General features: G+C 36.1%; 1 protein-coding gene across 1 annotated transcript in view; it reads right to left on the bottom strand.

Annotated features, from left to right (window-relative positions):
• Window positions 1–1,827: 1,827 nt before the first annotated feature.
• Window positions 1,828–19,034, bottom strand: part of DKK2 (dickkopf WNT signaling pathway inhibitor 2) — a 101,965-nt gene continuing 84,758 nt past the window's right edge. The window contains exons 2-4 of the mRNA XM_019741887.2: window positions 8,610–8,760; window positions 7,218–7,373; window positions 1,828–4,410 (exon numbers count right to left, since the gene is read on the bottom strand). Coding sequence (XP_019597446.2) covers window positions 4,160–4,410; window positions 7,218–7,373; window positions 8,610–8,760 — 558 coding nt within the window. The 3' untranslated portion in view covers window positions 1,828–4,159. The remainder of the gene's footprint in view (window positions 4,411–7,217; window positions 7,374–8,609; window positions 8,761–19,034) is intronic.

Raw genomic sequence — 19,034 nt, 5'->3', positions numbered from 1 at the left:
AATTTGAGGATTTGGGATTTCAATTTCTTTGGACTCCTTATTCTAAAGAGGAAGATAACAAATATAGACTTTAATTTCTTCAGATTTCAACTTACTTTGACCTCAACATGCAAGAAGATTTAAATTTCATACTTTAATTTCTCTTGGGGGGGGTTTTAATGGAAGAGAAGTTATATTCAAAAGTGGGCATCTCTGTATTGTTGGAATTTTATGACTGAAGTACTTTTATACATTTTATTATCAGATATCCACTCTCATTTAATCTCACTGCAGAACCTCTGATAGACTGTGTTGGGTAATATGACAGACTTAATTTGGGATGTTTAAAAGAAAGATGAGTATTTTTCAGTCCTGAATATAAAGTGGTCTTGGACTCAATTGAGTTAATAAACTATTTTCATCCAGTTAGCAATCTTTTGGGGGTAAAAACTAAAATGCCCACCATTGGTCCTGAGACAATCCATGTAGAAGGAGTGATTAGCATTGAGATAATGACCTCTTCAGAAACTGTTCTAGTAGATAGCCGATCAGATTTTGGTTAAAACCCAAATCTTCAAAATTGTACAATGAATGGGTTAAAAATATAAAAATGTGGGGAATGACATGGATGGGGGATTCTTCGTTGCTAATTCTTAATATTAATTTAATGTGGAATGTATAATTATCTTTGTCTCACTCCACCCTTCACGCACTCCTTTCATGTGGTATGAATTATTCACTTTGGGAGAATTTCAAATGAAATTCTTGAATGAGAAATAAATAGTTCTGTCCCTTCCCCACCCTTCTTCTTTGGTATTAACTGACAGAAGAGAGTGTGTCATTTTGTTCTACCCATCCATGTTATAAATTTTATAGGGGCAGCTCCCACAGGTAGAACATATGTTGTCTGGTCTTACTTGAGAATGGGCACAGAGTCTGTCTCTTTCTGGTGTCTTCTTGCCCACAGATGCACCCCACATTCTCCAATATTAATTGTATCAGTCATAGGGTAATCTGTCATCATCTGCCTTTCTTTCTTAATTTTTTTCTCAAATGGGCTGAATTTGGGGGAGAAGAAAAGTGTAATTGATTGTTTCCTCAAATCCTAAGGCTACAACAGTATATTTTGTTTCTTAGCTAAAAAGGAAGTCAGGACAATTTGTCACTTCTCAGACCATCTCACTGAGCTCAGTGGAAAAGAAAAATATCACCCATATGATTGTTATAGTATAAAAATACACTATAGCTAGGAAATATGAATGTTTTCAATTTGAGGAAATGGATAACTGTGTATGAACACACTTAAGTGGCTAATTAGAAATGTGGGAATTATTCCAGTGCTTGAGGTATCTATCTTCAACTCTGACCTCTAGCTATGAGACTATCTCAGCTTCATTACACTGCCATAGCTATATTAATCCATTCCACTATGTCACAGAATGTTTATTTTTCCACATTTCCAGGCCATTAACATCTCCAGTATAACATGGGCTCTTACAACCACCCCTGGTCTCATAATCGGTGAGTACTGTTTTTCAAACACTCTTAACATCTCTGTGTTTAGGAAGCAGAGGAAATACTTCCCAGGAAGTAGGTTTGAGTTCACTCAGGGCCAGGTAACTCAGTCTGTATCCATACAGAGATAAAGACACTTTGTACTTCTTTCTGCCGTAGAGGAATGAACAAATACTGTAAGCATGTTGGCATTTCTATTTTGGAAAATTTTAACCTGGAAAGAAGATTATAAGTAATGTGCTAGGTGGCTTCAGGTGGTTTGAAAAAGTTTGTATAGAGTCCTTGTTCCAAGATGTTTCAGAAGACAAAGTAAGAATAAATGGGTGGAAAACATAAGCTGGAATATTGTAGTTTAATGAAAAAATAACTTTCTAACAATTACAGCTGTAATTCCATGAAAAAAGCTGCCTTCGGCAATAGTAAAGTGCCTTGGATCCTCTCATGGTGATGCCGTCCAAAGGATTCCTACTCCAACTGCAAAATCAGACCAAGTCCAGTTGAACTCTGAGAATCTATGATTCTATGACAGTTTTTCCCATAAGCAAAACAAGAAAATTTGAATTCAATTTCTTGGAGGAGAAAAATTTAATATATTTTATCTTATTATACATTTCCCCTAAATTACAAAGTCAATTGCTGCAAATATATTCTGCTACAAAGCTTTCTGTAAGAAATATCTCTATAAGAAAATACATCTCATTAACATTTCCTGTAAATAAATTACTTCAAATAATAATTTTTGAAGGGATGTACATAAGGGAAATAATGCAGAAACCAGATCGAAAATGTAAATGCTATATTGGAAATGTTTGACTGTAATGTTCCATTTTCATGTTGCCAAGCTCATAGGAACCTGTTTGTACAGACTTTGGTTCTTGGATAGATTAGTTTATAACTTTTGTTTTAGCAGACATGTGGGGAAAACATAAATCTTAATCAACCTAGTAAATGTGTGTGGGAAGCTGCAATTTTTAATAGACATGCAGGCTTATGTTCAGTTTCTATAGGAAGAACTTGAATTTGAGGCTGCAGGAAGTGACTTTCAGTCTATAAAAGAAAAAGTCAAAAGTAACAACTATAACTGTTTTCATTATGCTCTAGACATAACATTTAGAAGTGAGTAAAAAGAGTAATAAAATGGTTTTAAAGAGTTAAGAAACTGTGTTTTTTATGGATTGGCAATATGTAGATTTCACAAGTTATTCCATTTATATATATATTTTTTTATCTCAATGGCTGTAAAAACAGAAATTATATCTTTGGCAAAAAAACAGCTGTTGTAGAGAAAGGTTGGTGCAGAAAAGTTAGATGATGCCACCAGATAGCTAGAAGCTTATAGAGGGCAATGGAACCTTACTATGTACTACCTGCCTTAGGAGTCCATTTCATGAGAACTGTTTATTATTTTAGGATCTCAAAAATATAAACTATATGTTTTGAGGTCAACTAGTGACCATACACTGAACTCATCTGTGTGGTAAATATTGAGATAGCAAATCCCATGGAAAACTTCCATTGAGGTTGTACAGACCTGGGCTTCAAATATGAAGTAATTTTGTGCTTCAGACATATGATCTATGTGTTGCCAAAACCTCAATACGTGACAAAGTTTTCCTCAATTCCTTTCTGTACTTCAGTGCAGGACAGATATAGCCCCAGTCTCTGTTATCAGCTTTACCCTACTATACTGCAGAGTATGTAAAGAATAAATGTATTTACCAACCTAATTCTATCAAAACACAGGGAATGTCAATAATGACCTCTCTGTTAGTTTTGTTTCCTATATACTTTAGACATTTTAAAAAGATTTGCCATCTGTGAAAATTCTGCTCTTTGCTATTAATGACTAATGGGGATGGGTTGGAAAATAAAATATATTCAAAGTAGGAATCACATACAATCAAGAAAGATGCAACATTATTCCTTTAGAATCTGAATGGACTATTTTTGTCTTATTATACCGGTCCTTACTAAGTATAAGTGAAATTAAACTTTGAAAAATATAAATAAGCAGTTTAAGGAAAAACAGATTTTTTTTCTAAAGGCTTTGATGAAAGACCTGCAATTATTTTGAAATTATTTGACTGCTTTTTTCTTGTCTTGTCAAGGCTTTTAATTGAGCAGTAGAAGTAGTGTTCTAAGTTCCAAGGTGACTCTATGTTGCAAATTTACTATGTGCCATGCTTTCATTCCCTATTTAACAACTTGTTTTATGTTTTAGAGCCTATTGTATACCAAGATATACTGGGAGTATTTTATTAAACTATAACTTTGAATAGAAATATGGCTTTTAGTTTATTTTATAGACAATCACCAATCTGAAGGAAACCTATCCTCCAGCACAACCTAAACTCTTGGAAAGTCATATGGTATTTGTCAGTAATTTTCACTGTGCTTTTTTCTTTTTTAGTAATTGAATTTTCACAAATGTGTACATTATTTACATAAACAAGTTACATAATGGAAAACACTGGTTGTACTACATTTTTCACCCATTCCAATCAGCTCAGTTCTCTTTTTCTTTTTCTCGCTCTGTGATCTATATTCTTAACATATTCCTTATTGTAGCCATTCTTCTGCGATCCAAATTCTATTTTCCACCATGCTATGATGCATTAAATACACAGATTCACAGTCTGCTTCTGATGTTTTTCCTTCGAGATGATCATATTTTCTGACACACATGAAGTCTGGCTTTGGAGGAGTAGGTGGCATCTTTCCATACTTTACAAGACAGGCCCTTTGCACAGTCACACCGCTGGAAAATTTCCAGCCCATGAGAGCCCTTCTTGCGCTGTTTGGTACAGACTTCCCCCTGATGGAGCACTGGTTTGCAGATTTTGGTCCAGAAGTGACGAGCACAGCAAAACCCTTCAATGCAATCTGATGATCGTAGGCAGGGGTCTCCTTCATGCCCTATACAGATGATGACCAAAAGATATTACCATGACACTTTAGAAAAATTCTCCTTTGCAATCCAAAGCACATAAAATGCTCTATGCTTTCTTCCATTGTGTCTGGATTCATATTAATTTGTTCTCCCTCTAGTCACATAAATCCATTATGGTTTATTTCTATATTTGCTGTCTGAATATAAAATTTAATAAATAGTACACTGTACTTCATTGTCTTTTTACTCTATCATGGTCTGCTTCTAGATATTTCCTTGATCATTTTTAATTTCCTAAGTGAATGAAACATAAGTAAATAAAAACAATTCCTTTCAAATTAATTGATTTGATACCTTCTTGGGGGTGTACAGAAACTCTGATTCAAGGGGAAGGCTGAAATTCCCAGGAATTCTTAAGATCCTGTGTCAGAATCTAGCCAGGAAAACAGAAAATGACTGTCCAAAACAGAAGATATTTAATGCAAAGAACTTGTCACAGGTAGTGGCAGGGCTAAGAAATCCCAGACGATGGCAAAACAACACAGCAGGAAGCCACTACCCCGTTCAGGCTGGAGGACTCAAAAAGCAGGTGCTGGCAGAATTGGGGGCTGGAATCACTTGCTGGGACAAGCACAAAACAGGCCCAACAGGCTGGACTGAAGCCCCAAGCAGATAGAGCTCTGCCAGAAACACCATCAGAAGCAGGGAGATCATGTTGGCTTTTTCCTTCGTCTGCCTCTCAGTCTCTCACCACAGCCAAACCCATGTGGCCGGAAACCACCTGACAGGGAGCCTAAGACACGCAGTTTATAAAGAACTGTGATACAAAAAAGGGCAGACAGCAGTCAGTAACCACAAGATTGCCACAGGGTTACGAAAGTCAATTTGGGGAATGTAATCAATAATGTTGTAAAGATCCTGTAGGGTATCTGATGGACACTTGTCTCATTAGGGAGACCACCTCAGGGAAGATGTAGATGCCTGATCACTGCACTGTATACCTGAAGCTGAAGCTGAACAATAATGAATGTCGACTACAATTATATATATAGTTACAAGAAGCAGAGTACAGCATTAGGAATAGAGACAGTGGAAATGTAATGGCTGTGTGCGATGTCAGAGGGATAGTGGATGGGTGGGGTTGACACACTATGAGGAATATAAATGATAAATGTCTAACTATTACATTGTTTTGTGCACCGGAAACTAATAATAATAAAAAAAGGCAGACAGCCCCAGCGTCACCTAAGAACCCATCTTTAAAAAATAAATAAAGTGGAAGCACAATTCTGGGTATTTAATTCAGAAAAAAAGGAGTAAGACAGCAAAGAGCACCCACACATCACAACTGATTTGATGTGTAACTTCTATAAAGAAGGGGTCAGCAAACTTCTCTGTAACATCCCAGATTGAAAATATTTTTGGCTTTTTAGGTCGTATGTGTCACAACTCCTCAATTCTGCTGTTTTGTCTCAAAAACAGCCATGGATGATGCAAAAAAAAAAGGGGGGGGCAAATCTGTGTTACAATAAAAGATTATTTACAAAAACAAGCAGCAGGACAGATTTGGCTCACAAGCCATAGAGTGCCAACCTCGGTCTAATGGGGATTCTGTCATCAATCCCCCTGTGTGATGTGGACACAACTCATTAGCCACTGGCATTCGATTTCTTCCTACTTGCCATCATACAATTACACACAGAATTATATAAACATAATTAGTAAATTTGAAAGTGTACTGAAACATAAACATCTGATGAAATAAAGAGGCATACTCATGTACTAACAAATGGATATGAATTTGAGAGTATAGAAACAGGAGATATGGATAAAAGGCCTTTAGGGAGCATGGACAAAGGATAACTGAAGAGGAATTATCAATCCCTACCACTATCCATGTGACCATTAGTATTCCAGGAGGTCAGACCAACAAGTCAGATATACAATACTATCTCTGCAGAACATGGGACTGTGGGGAAATGGTTTTGTAGTCAAGCAAGCCAGGGAAATAACAGCATTTTAAAAAGTTAACCAGTTTTCCTCATTGCTGGACTTCTTAGAGCCTTCAATATACAAATGTTTATTATTAAGTTTCAAAAACAGAGAGATACATTATTGCATAACTCTTGTCACAAGACACTTTTATTCACAGAATGCCTTGACTAGTAGTGCTCTGCAGAATACACTTGCAAAAAGCTTCCTTTAAAAATGGATGTGTTTCATGCCTTCAAACTTTTACTATTAGTAATTAGGTTCAATAATTTTATACTTCCAAGTTTTATTATTAGTGTTTAGCCTTCTCAAATATTTTGGTACAAGAAAAGGGATTTTATGGCCATACATAATCCATCTAAAAACCAATTATTTTTGTTAAATTGGTTTTTGAATATTATATTATCTGGTTGTTTAGTGAAATGAAATTTCTGAAAATTTCTGAATCTGCAAAGGTGAGAAAAAAACTCAAAAACTTAGTGATTTAATAATATGGCAACAAATGTTTTCCCACTTGTTTTTCAGAATGCTTTATCCTTTGATATGTGTGACAGACATGCTTATATAAGAAATTTCTTTTAAATTCCATGTAAAAAGACAGGACTGTGGAGAAAATGGCATGGTTGAGCAGGGTATGCAATTCTTACATATTTTCTAACAATTTTAGATCTCTAAGAAACCACTCAGCATCCTCAAAATTAAGAATAAGTTCAGTTAAAATCTTTCATTTAAAATATCTTCCTTGTATTTTTTTCTAAAATCAGTGGAGTTTGTTATCTATATTATTGTTCTTTATAAAACAAGAAAAAATAGAATAACATAGAACTATAGATATCCCTACCTTTTATATGTGACATCTTAGTGTGTGGTCTTCCTAAGTTTTGCCATCCCAGGTCATGGTTTGAGTAATGCCCGTGGTTTCGATCTCTGTGCCGAGTGCCATCCAGAGCTGGGATGTGAGGAGTTAAGATGCTCTCAGTGACAGGGATACAGATGCCTGGAGATGGACAGGTAAGCAGTTAGTCTTATTTAATTCTGTACAGTGTGGTTCTTATCCAAATATTATCCTGATGTGAGGTATGAAGCCATTCATCTATCTATCTATCTATCTATCTATCTATCTATCTATCTATCTATCTATCTATCTATCTATCTATCTGTCATCTACCCATTTCACTTATTTGTGTACTTATTGAGACTGAGTACTGAATAGTGGTCCCGAGCCAGGCTTCCTTGATTTGAATCTTGTCTCCCTCAAGACCAAGTGACCTTGGGTAAAAATAGAATAAAAACAATTTATTTCACTAAGTTATTGTGAATACATGTAAAGTGATGAAAATAGTGACATAGTAAAGTATGAAATTAATAGTAGCTATTAGTACTTTAAAATTATGTGACCAGACATCCACCTTAGGGATTCAGGTCCCTGTGTTCAGTCAACAATACAATCTTAGTCTACACTGTAAACATCTCTAATGGTATGATGTCTGCTTCCCTTCATCTCCTGTGCAAGGTATTCCCATTAGGACTACGCTCAGAGGTCAGGAACAAGTATGGGAATACGAGCCTGTTTATGTTGTTTGTATGAGTAAGTGTATGTTTCTGATCACTTTCTGCAATTATTTAATGGTTTTACCATGTTTTGTCTGTGGTTCTTCATTTCGTTATTAATGCTGAATTTATGCCTATAAATTCATTGAGATTGGGTGAAGCTATGCTGGTGAAATGGCTGGGGAATAGATCCCTCTGTCTCCTTTTGTAGGAACCAATCGCTCCATTACCATTTGCATTTGCCACAGGATGCAGCCTTCAAAAGAGGACACCTTGAACATAAGAATCAAGGTATGACACTGTGACACTGGTATGAAATTGGAAGCTGGACTCACAACTATATTGCTAAATCACAGCAGGTTCCTTTCTTTGGTTCTTTTGCATGTGTTTGCTTATGTGTTTAGTGGAATAGAACATCTAGCTATTTATATGCAGCTCTTCAACATGGCAAATCCTACGTCAGCATAGATCATTAAATAACAAAGGTGATCAGAGCCTAGGAAAATTAAAATTTGGGAGGTAATCCAGGTAATCTTACACATATCTAAACCACGATCCAATTTCTGTCACTTATGAAAGGCTCCTTACATTTCTGGAGGCTAAGGAGAAGGTAGCCTAACTTACTAGCCAGGCCTCCTGCATGTAAAGAAAGAGGCCCATCAACACTGAGCGAGATCTTTACCGTTATTGCAGCGGGTCCCAGGACAGCACATGCCGTCTCGATGGCAGCGTTTCTTTTTCCTTCGACACACCATGCAGGCTGACGACCCCTGGTGGGGACTGTGGCAATATCTCCCAACTTCACATTCCTTATCACTGCTACAAGGGTAGGCCTGTCATGAAGTGGAACAACAACCCCGAAAGCAAAGTCATTAGATCTTTTAACACTTGTAGAAAATTATTGTCACAAATTATGATGGAAAAGAAGTCACAATATCTGACTCCTTAACTTAAAGGAAGTGCACCATTGTAATAATGTTCTGAGCATGGAGTCTGTATAGTGACACTTACTTGAGGGCCTTATAACTATTGATTGTTGATGATGAAAAAAAAGTTGACACTATCTGTACACTGTCATTGACACAACCTTGGAGTTAAAATTTGTGTTGATTGTAGAGCCCTTAAGAGTGATTTTGGGGGCTCGGAAACAGTTGTAATTGTTATTTGCCACTGATTTAAGGCATGAAGGAAAAAGTCGGCCTAGCTACTCCATTTTCAGCTGCTAAACTAAGGTGAGGGAAAAGTTAAATAAAACAACAAAGGGCTGGGCTAGAACCTAAAAAATACATCTGCCCAATTATGGAGCCAATATTTTAAGCGTGCGTCCTCACAATTCCTGTTTGTGAGGATCAAGGAGGAGAACCACTTCCAACTGGGTGATAAGCGCTTTGAGTGGTCAGAGAGATGCTGAGCTCTAATTACATCATCATGTCCTCAGGAAACAAAAAAAGGTAGGCTCCTTACACACAAGAATAGCCCTTTGGACTACTGCACCTTTAATTGACACAGAAACGACTTCTGTTTTTGTACATTTCTCTACCAAGTTATGTGTTCAGAAGGCTACTTAAGCAATGCCAAATTATCTCAAAAATAAAAACATATTCTACAGGTATGTACTCCTTGCCTCCTGGATATTTTTGTAACACTTAAAATGCCCGTTTTCAGAGACTGAGAGTTGATAAACTGAAATGTCATACCCACATACCAAATTTACTCATATTTTGAGGCATGTTGACAAGGAGACTTATTCATGTCTTTTTTTTTTTGTCGTCATTTTTTCCCCTGATTTTCAGAGTGATGCATGTTTATTTTTTTAATTGAAAAACTACCAAAAAAGAGAAGCTATGTAGTTGTTTTTAAGCAAGCATAAATGATATGACTATAAAACTATGGGATACAGTTTTTCTGACTCAAATATTTAATGTGACGTCAGTGCTTCACTTATGAAATGAGGTTTGATGGCCTAATCCGCATGCATTACTTATTCCTTTCCCCCCTCACTCTCTTTCTTTCACTCTCTTTCATTGGGTTTCTTCCATCGCCTTTTCTTCTCCACTCTTCTCCTGCATCTGTATGAATACACTGCATGTATACATTTAACCCCCAAGTGTTTTTCATTTAGATAGGATCATCTTCAGTTAGAAGGAGGAAATAAATACGAAATTGTGTCTGAAAACTGTACATGTTGTTCTGTGAAAAAAATACACTTTTAGCATCATTACAATTTACTGTTTACCCTCACAAGAAACTAGAAAACCACTGACTTTAAATTGAGGGTTCTTTTGAAGAATTGCACAGTGGCAATATGTGATGCCTATATTATAATTGGAACCAGATAAAGCTATAAAATGAATTTGCATATTATTGTCCCATTCTGGAACTCCATTATTAGGCTTAAAGGAGAAACTGAATGAAACTGAATTCAGAGTATTAAGCCATTTTTTAAGAATAATCTAAAATCAATGAAAACAAAACAAATGTCACTTCCTGACTTGCCACATTCTTTCCCCCAAGCACTTTACTCCCTTCACATTTAAATGCATTAATTTTAATTGAAATACAATTCACATGATTATGATTCATTTACATTTATTTCATCAAGTTGTTTTGCAAGAAACATTTGATGTCTTACAAGTTTTTTTCCCTTCTTCAAAAATAGGGCATGTTCTTTCAATGGAAAGAAACACGTGCCACTGAAAACATCATGTGCAATTTACAACTCAAACAACAAAACTTGAAGGGAATCTGAATCTAAAATAATACTTGTTTCCATTCTTAAAAAAAAAATAGTGTACATGGTAGAAAGCAAGTTGTTTGCTAAAAGTGGCAGTTCATTTATGAAGAAAATTGTGGAAGGCACATTATCATCTTCCCATTCTCAGTTGATGGGAAATGGAACATATAGAAATAGAAAATATTTGAAATTAAAAATATTTAACACCGATGGCATTATGAAAAGTAATATGCATAGTAGTCCTTTATTTGAATGGAATCACAGTAATAGTCTCACAATATTTTCAGAGGAAAGTTCACTTTATGTAAGAGAGAAAATATATTGGTAGTTTTTTTTGTTTTTGTTTTTTAAGATTTTATTGGGGAAGGGGAACAAGACTTTATTGGGGAACAATGTGTACTTCCAGGCCTTTTTTCCAAGTCAAGTTGTTGTCCTTTCAATCTTAGTTGTGGAGGGCGCAGCTCAGCTCCAGGTCCAGTTGCCGTTTCTAGTTGCAGGGGGCACAGCCCACCATCCATTGCAGGAGTCGAGGAATCGAACTGGCAATCTTGTGGTTGAGAGGATGCACTCCTACCAACTGAGCCATCCAGGAGCTCAGCTGCAGCTCAGCTCAAGGTGCCCTGTTCAATTTTAGTTGCAGGGGGCGGAGCCCACCATCCCTTGCAGAAGTCGAGGAATTGAACTGGTAACCTTGTGGTTGAGAGCCCACTGGGCCCATGTGGGAATCGAACAGGCAACCTTCGGAGTGAGGAGCACGGAGCTCTAACCGCCTGAGCCACCGGCCGGCCTTGGTAGTGTTTTTTTATGTTCCACTATATCTTTATTGATTAGAAACAGAAATAAGAGAGGCAGAAAATGTATGCAGGCTTTTTTTTTTTTTTTTTTTTTTTTAATAGAAAGTTGTTGATGTGAACTTGTACTTGGAATGGAATCCCAGAACATACTACTGAGAGGAATTCTTTGACAATTAATTTTTTTTTTAACAATTCAAATGCAAGGCTATGTTACACAGCTTCTAGTATGCTTATAAAACTCCTGGTTCCAGTAAATAGCTTGTATATATGAATAAAATCAAGAAAGGATGAGACAGATTAATTGAAACAGGTTTTAGGGAAAGCAAGTGATATTCACGGGCTGGCCTGACCTTCTGAAATCAATGTCCCCCAGCACATATCTACTCAGTTGTAAAGTTTCTCTTGCCATAGCCATTAGCAAGAAAATACAGAACATGAGAAAATATGTATCTGAGCTATTAATAGCAATGCTGTTGTTTTCAGTCTAATACATTATTTTTCAGTAAAGCGTTATTTAAACAAGACATTTTCAACTCAAGTATGAGGGCTATGAAGCTTGCTATTGTTTTCTTTTTCCTACATTAACCCCTTTAATATGTCTGAAAATGGTCTCCTAGTAGGCAAGAGGGGTCAAGATGGAGAGAGGGAGGCAGAGAGACAGGAGAACTTGGTGGAAGTAGTTATGGGACGCTGAAGAAGTGATGACTGTGGCGATTAACAGACCACTGAAGAGAATTAATATACGTCAATGAAAGAACTGTTCAGAAACTTTCCCATGAATAAGTCTTTTTTCTTTTTCATTTACTTTGGCCTCCAAAAATCTGTTCCTGGTCTCACTTGATGATGTGTCTGTAACCAACAAAAAGTGAGTCTGAGTATCTTAGTCTAAATTTCCATTTAACAAGAATGATAATATGCTTCCCTGGTACTTATTTTGTAAATGAATTGAAAAACTGATTTATTTTACCTGCTATGGAAGTTATTAATAGTGAATGTTTATGACCCTTCATTTACTTGACTTTAGGTGAACAGTCTGAAGAACAGTGATAGTCCATGTGGAAGACTGGAAATCAAATGAAAGAATTAGGGAGAGACGTGGGTACGCTTGTCCTATACTAAAATACTCCAAAACTCCATCAGGATTCCACCTGCATTAGTATCCAAGAATACTCACCTTCATGCAGAGTCATTCATGACTTAGCCTCAGTCACAATTAACAGATGAATTCATTTGAGACACCTAATCGTGGTAGATGATGGGACATAAATTAAGACTGTCTGAGAGCTGTATATAATCAAGCCAAAACACAAAAGTTTTGTCCAACCCCCTTCCAGGCAAAAAATAGAGTGCTTCCCATAAATAGCAGTGCTAGTTATCATTACAACCAAGACATGAACTAAAAAAAATGAATACAAAATGAAACAGCTTGAAAATGAAGTTTATCAGAAATGAGCATTTCTTTTTAGAAGAAAGGATTTTTTTTAAAAAGTCCATTTATTCTGCGCTGATTTGGAACCATTATTTAAAATGTTAGCAATGAAGTGAAGAGAGGTTAAGTAACTTCTGCAAGTCAGCCATACGTGCTCGGGGGCAGTGAACTTGGGGTTGCAGAGCCGTGCCCTGGCTGTCAGGCCTCACTGGGAGATGACCTGACTCAGAGCATTTGAGGCATGGTTTAATGCACATATGGAGAAGGTGTTTGAGAGGTGATCTATGTGCTGAATTTAGAGATGAGAAAAGTAAACTTGGCCACTTCTCTTTCTAGAAGGCTCCAAATACCAACAGCATGTCCTGCTGCAGCTGTTGGAAAGACAGCACTGGCGGAAAACACTGACAAGACTGTAAACAACATTTTATCATTCCATTTCTTGACAACAGTTTATATCCACTTAAGCTCAATGTAATCATAGTATAAGCAAAAGCCCGCCATGCAAATTATGATAATTATATCAAATTCTAATGAACAAAAGAAAATGAAATGTTGTCGCATCTTATTTGAACGAATTGAGACTCCCCCCCCCCCCCAATTATTCTCAAAACTGCAGGAAGAAAAGGCCTATTAATTTGAGAATTGGATTGAGGATTGAATTTATTCTTATTTTGCAATTACTGCCCATTCCTTAGAATATGCAAATACAACAGTGAAGTAATCAGATCCCTAAGAATAATGAAATGAGAAAAAGTGTTTCAGGTATCTCAGCAGCACTGGCTGATGAATCAACCGTTGACCACAACTAAACCTTAGTTTAATTCCTGATAATTCCTGATTTTTCAAAATAACGACACTGTTCCTGTTTAATCACAGGGGTAGGGGAAGGAAGACAGAAGCATCATAAAGTGTTCTTGTGGGATGGCCACCCATCCGGATTCTTGCAAGACCGTCCTAGTTTTGTTGTTGTTTTAATTGGGACAATCCTTTGTCCCCCCAAGCACTGTTTGTAAAAACCTCAGAAGTTTTCTGGAGCCAGGAAAACATCATCAGCTGGGCAGGCAGAAGAAAGCCTAAGGGTGGGGGGGTGGGGGCCGGTCGGATGGTGGGAGGGTAGGGACCCAGCTGTGAGAAGGAAAAACATTTGGGACTTTGGGGTGAGTGAAGGTAGCAGCGACGGGCTGGGAACTGGAGCATCTGGGGTCTCAAATAAAGCACAGCAGAAGGTTGGCAATTACATTTGGAAAAGCACATCAGACTGGCTTTCCCTAGGTCCTTAGAGAAAAGGTTAATTTCCCTCTCCCAATAGATCTGTATTTCAATGAACATGCAAGGTATGCATGCTACCCTTGAAGGTGGTCATTTCAAGATCCGGCCCTGTAAATGCAACTGCAGGAGGTGCAGGGGCATAGAACTCAATCTGGCTAATGTGCATTTAGTGGTATACTGCAAGCCAAAGACTGTGCAATCTGATCTTTTCCATTGTCCACAATTACCTCTAGGGGATAAGGGTGGACTCCATGCATCTTTGAGGATTTCTGAGCATAAGGCCAGGAGGATTGAGCTTTATTAAGTTCGAGGGGAAAAGTTCAGGTATTTCATGATGTTCTGGATGTATGCCATAGGTTCATTAAGGCAGCTGCTCAGGTATTCATTCAATATTTAATCATTATTTATTCAGCATTTAATTTATTGAACACCAACTATGAGCCAGACACAACTAGTTCAGTGATCTACACATATTTTACCTGTATGACCCCAAAATAATTTTGGAAAACAAATATCCTTTCACACATTTGATGTGTAAAACGTTCAGCATAAGTTTACATTTAATATGTGTAACATTAAACATTTTATAAGATGAAGTTCATGGTAAATTTATATGATTCCATAAAATATCTTTGACCTATCTTATTGATCAATGCATACTAATCCTAAAATAAGTTACAGCATATTTATTGATAGATTTCTTTTAATTATTTTTTTAATTGTTGTAGAAAACATTCAGTTAAATTTTAAAATATACAAGTTACCATAACCATTTTGAATGTTCTCTATCCAGTACTTTAAAAGTGAGGGCCAAACTTCACTTCTAAAGAATTAATAATAAGACAAGGAAATAAAATGCCATTGTTCATGTAGGATGCCCTGATTAACCATTAAGAATATCTTTGGTAAACAAATATTCCAAATTTTACTTTAGTTTCTCATCCAAAAAAGGTTTTGGTGCCTCCAGCTAACATATATCAAGATTTGGAATGCGTAATGGTTTTGGCTTTTTTCCCCCATAAAATGGCAAAAACACTTATTGTAAACAACAAGCATATTCCCAGACAATTTTAAGAAAAAGAACCATGGGAGGTGAGGATCTAGACATTGATTCCCTTACAACAATTCATGGCTGTGTACGCCATAGAGTACCTTTTACACATATTCACTTTAAGTTTAAGGCTAAGGTTGTTAGACATTTGTTTTCTGATATGAAAGCTCAGAACTGAGAGAATTTCTACAAATGCTGCCTGGATTATAAATTAGGAATGGTGGGTTTCTGCCAGTGGTCCACTAACTTCCCCAATGTACTCAGAAAACCTCACTTAAAGCCTAAGAAACAATCATTCTATGAAATAAAGTTCAGGTCCTCTTTAACTTCAGTTGTTCTACTCTGTTCTCTGTGCATCATTAAGCAAAAAGAAGATTTCATGGAATCCTCTACTTTGAACACACACTACATTCTCCATTACGGCTATTGATTGTGGGTAAATGGGGAGAGCTAACACTTCCCACATGGTCTCAGTACCTAGAGAAATCTAAGCTATGTAGTTTACCTGGCTTTTTTTTTTTTTTTTCCTGGTTTTGACCCAATTCCTCCTCATTGGGTATAGGACAAAATACTCTATCCCATGCTCAAACAGTAGCATCTCATGAGTACTTTTGCCGCAGTGATTGGAGCCCTTTATACTCCATATATATATATACTCCATATATAATTATAAAGCCCCTTCTAATTGTGTGATTGATTGGAAGAAACTATACAATTTCTAATTTTCTTCCAAATCCAGGATTGAACATCTACAATATAAAATTTTCATTGTAGCCTTAGAAATTAGCCTGACCTCGTGACCTTCAGAAAGGTGACATGATAGGTAGAATTTTGGAGTTATACTGCAATTTGAATTATGCCTCCACAATCAATTTGTTGTTACAAGTTACTTAACTGAGTCTCAGTTTCCTCCTTGATAAGATGGATATAATTCTTACCTTCAGCAACACATTCCTACTTACCTAATCTTAAAAATCTCACTGGGTTTCTTTAAAAACTATTTGTTCACAGACTTCTTCTCATAGAGATCCTAATTCTTGTAGGAGTGGATATGGTCTGGGTACCTGTATTTTTAATAAATACTGTCCAGGGTAAGACAGGGAAACACTGCTTTATAGAACTGTTGCAAAGATTAAGGCTGTGTCTTATATAGATAGATATAGATTTAGATTTAGATAGAGACAGAGATAGAGATAGAGATAGAGATAGAGATAGAGATAGAGATAGAGATAGAGATAGAGATAGAGATAGAGATAGAGATAGAGATAGAGATAGAGATAGAGATGTAGATGTAGATATAGATTTATAGATGATTATCATACAGACAATGTCTGGTCTATATGAGATATGGATTCAATTTTATCTCCCAGACAGATGTGGGTCTAAATGAGGAATTGGTCCCCTGACATTAACATGAGTCTAAGAGACTCACGGACAATGACTGTTTCCAGGCAGGTTCATCTTCTTCACTCCTAGTACTCAGCCACCATGCTTAGGGGTGGGCTTGGGAATTTCTAAAACTATATGAAAAAGTAAAGTAACAGATAACAAACATTCTAGTGCACTTTTGGAGAAACACAGTGTAGACTCAGAGCTGTCAACACACCCATTATGACTGGATTGTTTCATATTCTCATGTGGTGTACACCTGCGTCTTGTTGGCAATTTGTAGCTTTGCAGATTTGGGGCTTTACTGTTTTGCATTTTGTATCCTGTGGGTCTTCACAAAATAAGTACTCTTCCTCCCCATATCAAGTATGATAAATAGATGATGTGTGTTTCTATTATGTTCTATTTTTTGTATAGCATCAAATTTCCCTTTCCAATGAAAATCACATTTAAAATTCAAATATCAAAGTCCAGGGAGATATGAAAACTTAACATAATTTCAAATTGCTGTTCAAAAAAGACCTTCTTTGTTATTATAGACTAGGCCAATGCTGGTAAATATTTCAGTTTGAGTCATTTTTCATTTATGATATCATGGGTTTAGAAATAAGGATATGAGAACTCTGTGAAGGTGTGTGTGTGTGTGTGTGTGTGAGTGTGAGTGTGTGTGTGTATGTGTGTTTTGTGCATGTGTGATTTATCTCAGGAAGTATACTCAATAGATGTGTAACAGAATTTACTCATGGGGAAGTGGACAGGGTTATTGAGAATAGAGAAAAGAGGAAAACCCTACCTTTTCAAACATTTGATAATTTCCACTAGTTTCTACTAGGTGTATTATCTATTAAAACTATTTATTATTAGTAGCAGTAATAGTAGTATTAGTATTATTAGTTTCAGGTGTACAAAACAAAAGAACTAACATTAGGAGATTCAAAGTGAAATTTCTTATTGCTTGCTAATTTATGCCTTATGGTTTTCATATTAGGAAGTCTTGGAAGAACTTGGGTTTCCTAGAGCCAGGGCTTCTGGAAAGAGTATCAAGAATTCAGACTAAAGTTTCTTGATTAAAAATGTTCTCTTTGTTTCATAAATATCACTTTATTTATAGAATCAGACTATCAATGAAACATTAAATATAAACAATACTTATATATAATAAGTATATACTTATTATTATATATATAAGTATTTATATACAATAAATACTTGTATATAAACAATTCATTGTTTTAATAATTGCTTATTTAAGCTAGTGTTTATTGTCTTGGCTGATTTCATTTAGTGTGGAACACGCAAATTTTACACTTCTCTATTCTCACTTAATTCTCTTTCATTTCCTCTAGGAATTAATGGCCATTCACCACATTTTATTCTGATTTTAGGGAAACAGTTGATGGAAGCTGATAAAATTGAAAAGATTGCTCTTTCTTTTGTGGTTGGGAAGATTTTTTAAAAATCACAGCAACAGCTAGTCCTCAATATTCCTTTGCAGTAAAAATATTTCTTAATTTCTGCTTAGGATCTACCTTAAACCCTGTATAACTATTGCTTGAAAATATAAAGTTGTTGCCATTCAAATTTAGAGTCGTAAACAAGAAGGCAGTCAGCATTTTCTCTCTCCAGGTGAAGGGAATCAATTATTTGAGAAGAAGCATAGCCCAAAATGATGGTGGGAGCAAGGGATTTACTCAACAGTGATAGCCACAAATATTGAATCAACTAAGAAACCTTTTGATTAAACAAGTAGCATAAAGAGATGGTTCACATTTTTAACACAGAACTCTGCCTAAGTACCTCATCTATTTCTGCTTCTGCCATTTGGAGGAAAATAAACAGTAAGTCTGTGGAGAGTCTTGGACTAGAATCATTGTGATATTATATACAACTGAGATATGCAGGGACTAAGATGCAAGTCATATGAGCAACAGGATGAAGAATTTTAACTCTTGAGCTTTGGGTAAGCCAGCTGGTCTGCTACTAAGAGAAAGAAATGCACGTGATCTCATATATAGTTCTCATATATAGTTATTTTACCATCCTTATTTCTTTCTTTCTTTTTTTTTTTTTTTTCATTTCCTAACTTGATTCCTTCTCTGGGTATCTCAAATCAATATTTATATAACCTGTAAAATAGGTAAGGATCTGTACTTTGTGCCCATATTTCATTTTTATGTATTTGGAATTTTCAGTTGATAAGGCAGATCTCACATAAAAGTTCATGCAAGGAGCACTGTAAGTACACTTATATTGTCATTTCTGGGTTCCAATGACCAGGACAAACTATATTTCAGAGAGTTTGAACCAGTCTCAGAGTCTCTAACATAATGATAAGGTTAAAGTATCCAGGTGGAATAGTTGCCTGACTTCCTGACAGAGGAAATTACAATAGCCAAGGCTACTTATTTATTTCAGACATTCACAAGGCGATTGAGTTGAAA

The sequence above is a fragment of the Rhinolophus sinicus genome, linkage group LG02 (assembly GCF_036562045.2).
Source record: "Rhinolophus sinicus isolate RSC01 linkage group LG02, ASM3656204v1, whole genome shotgun sequence".
NCBI lineage: Eukaryota > Metazoa > Chordata > Mammalia > Chiroptera > Rhinolophidae > Rhinolophus > Rhinolophus sinicus.
This window is presented reverse-complemented; position numbering and strand designations above follow the sequence as displayed.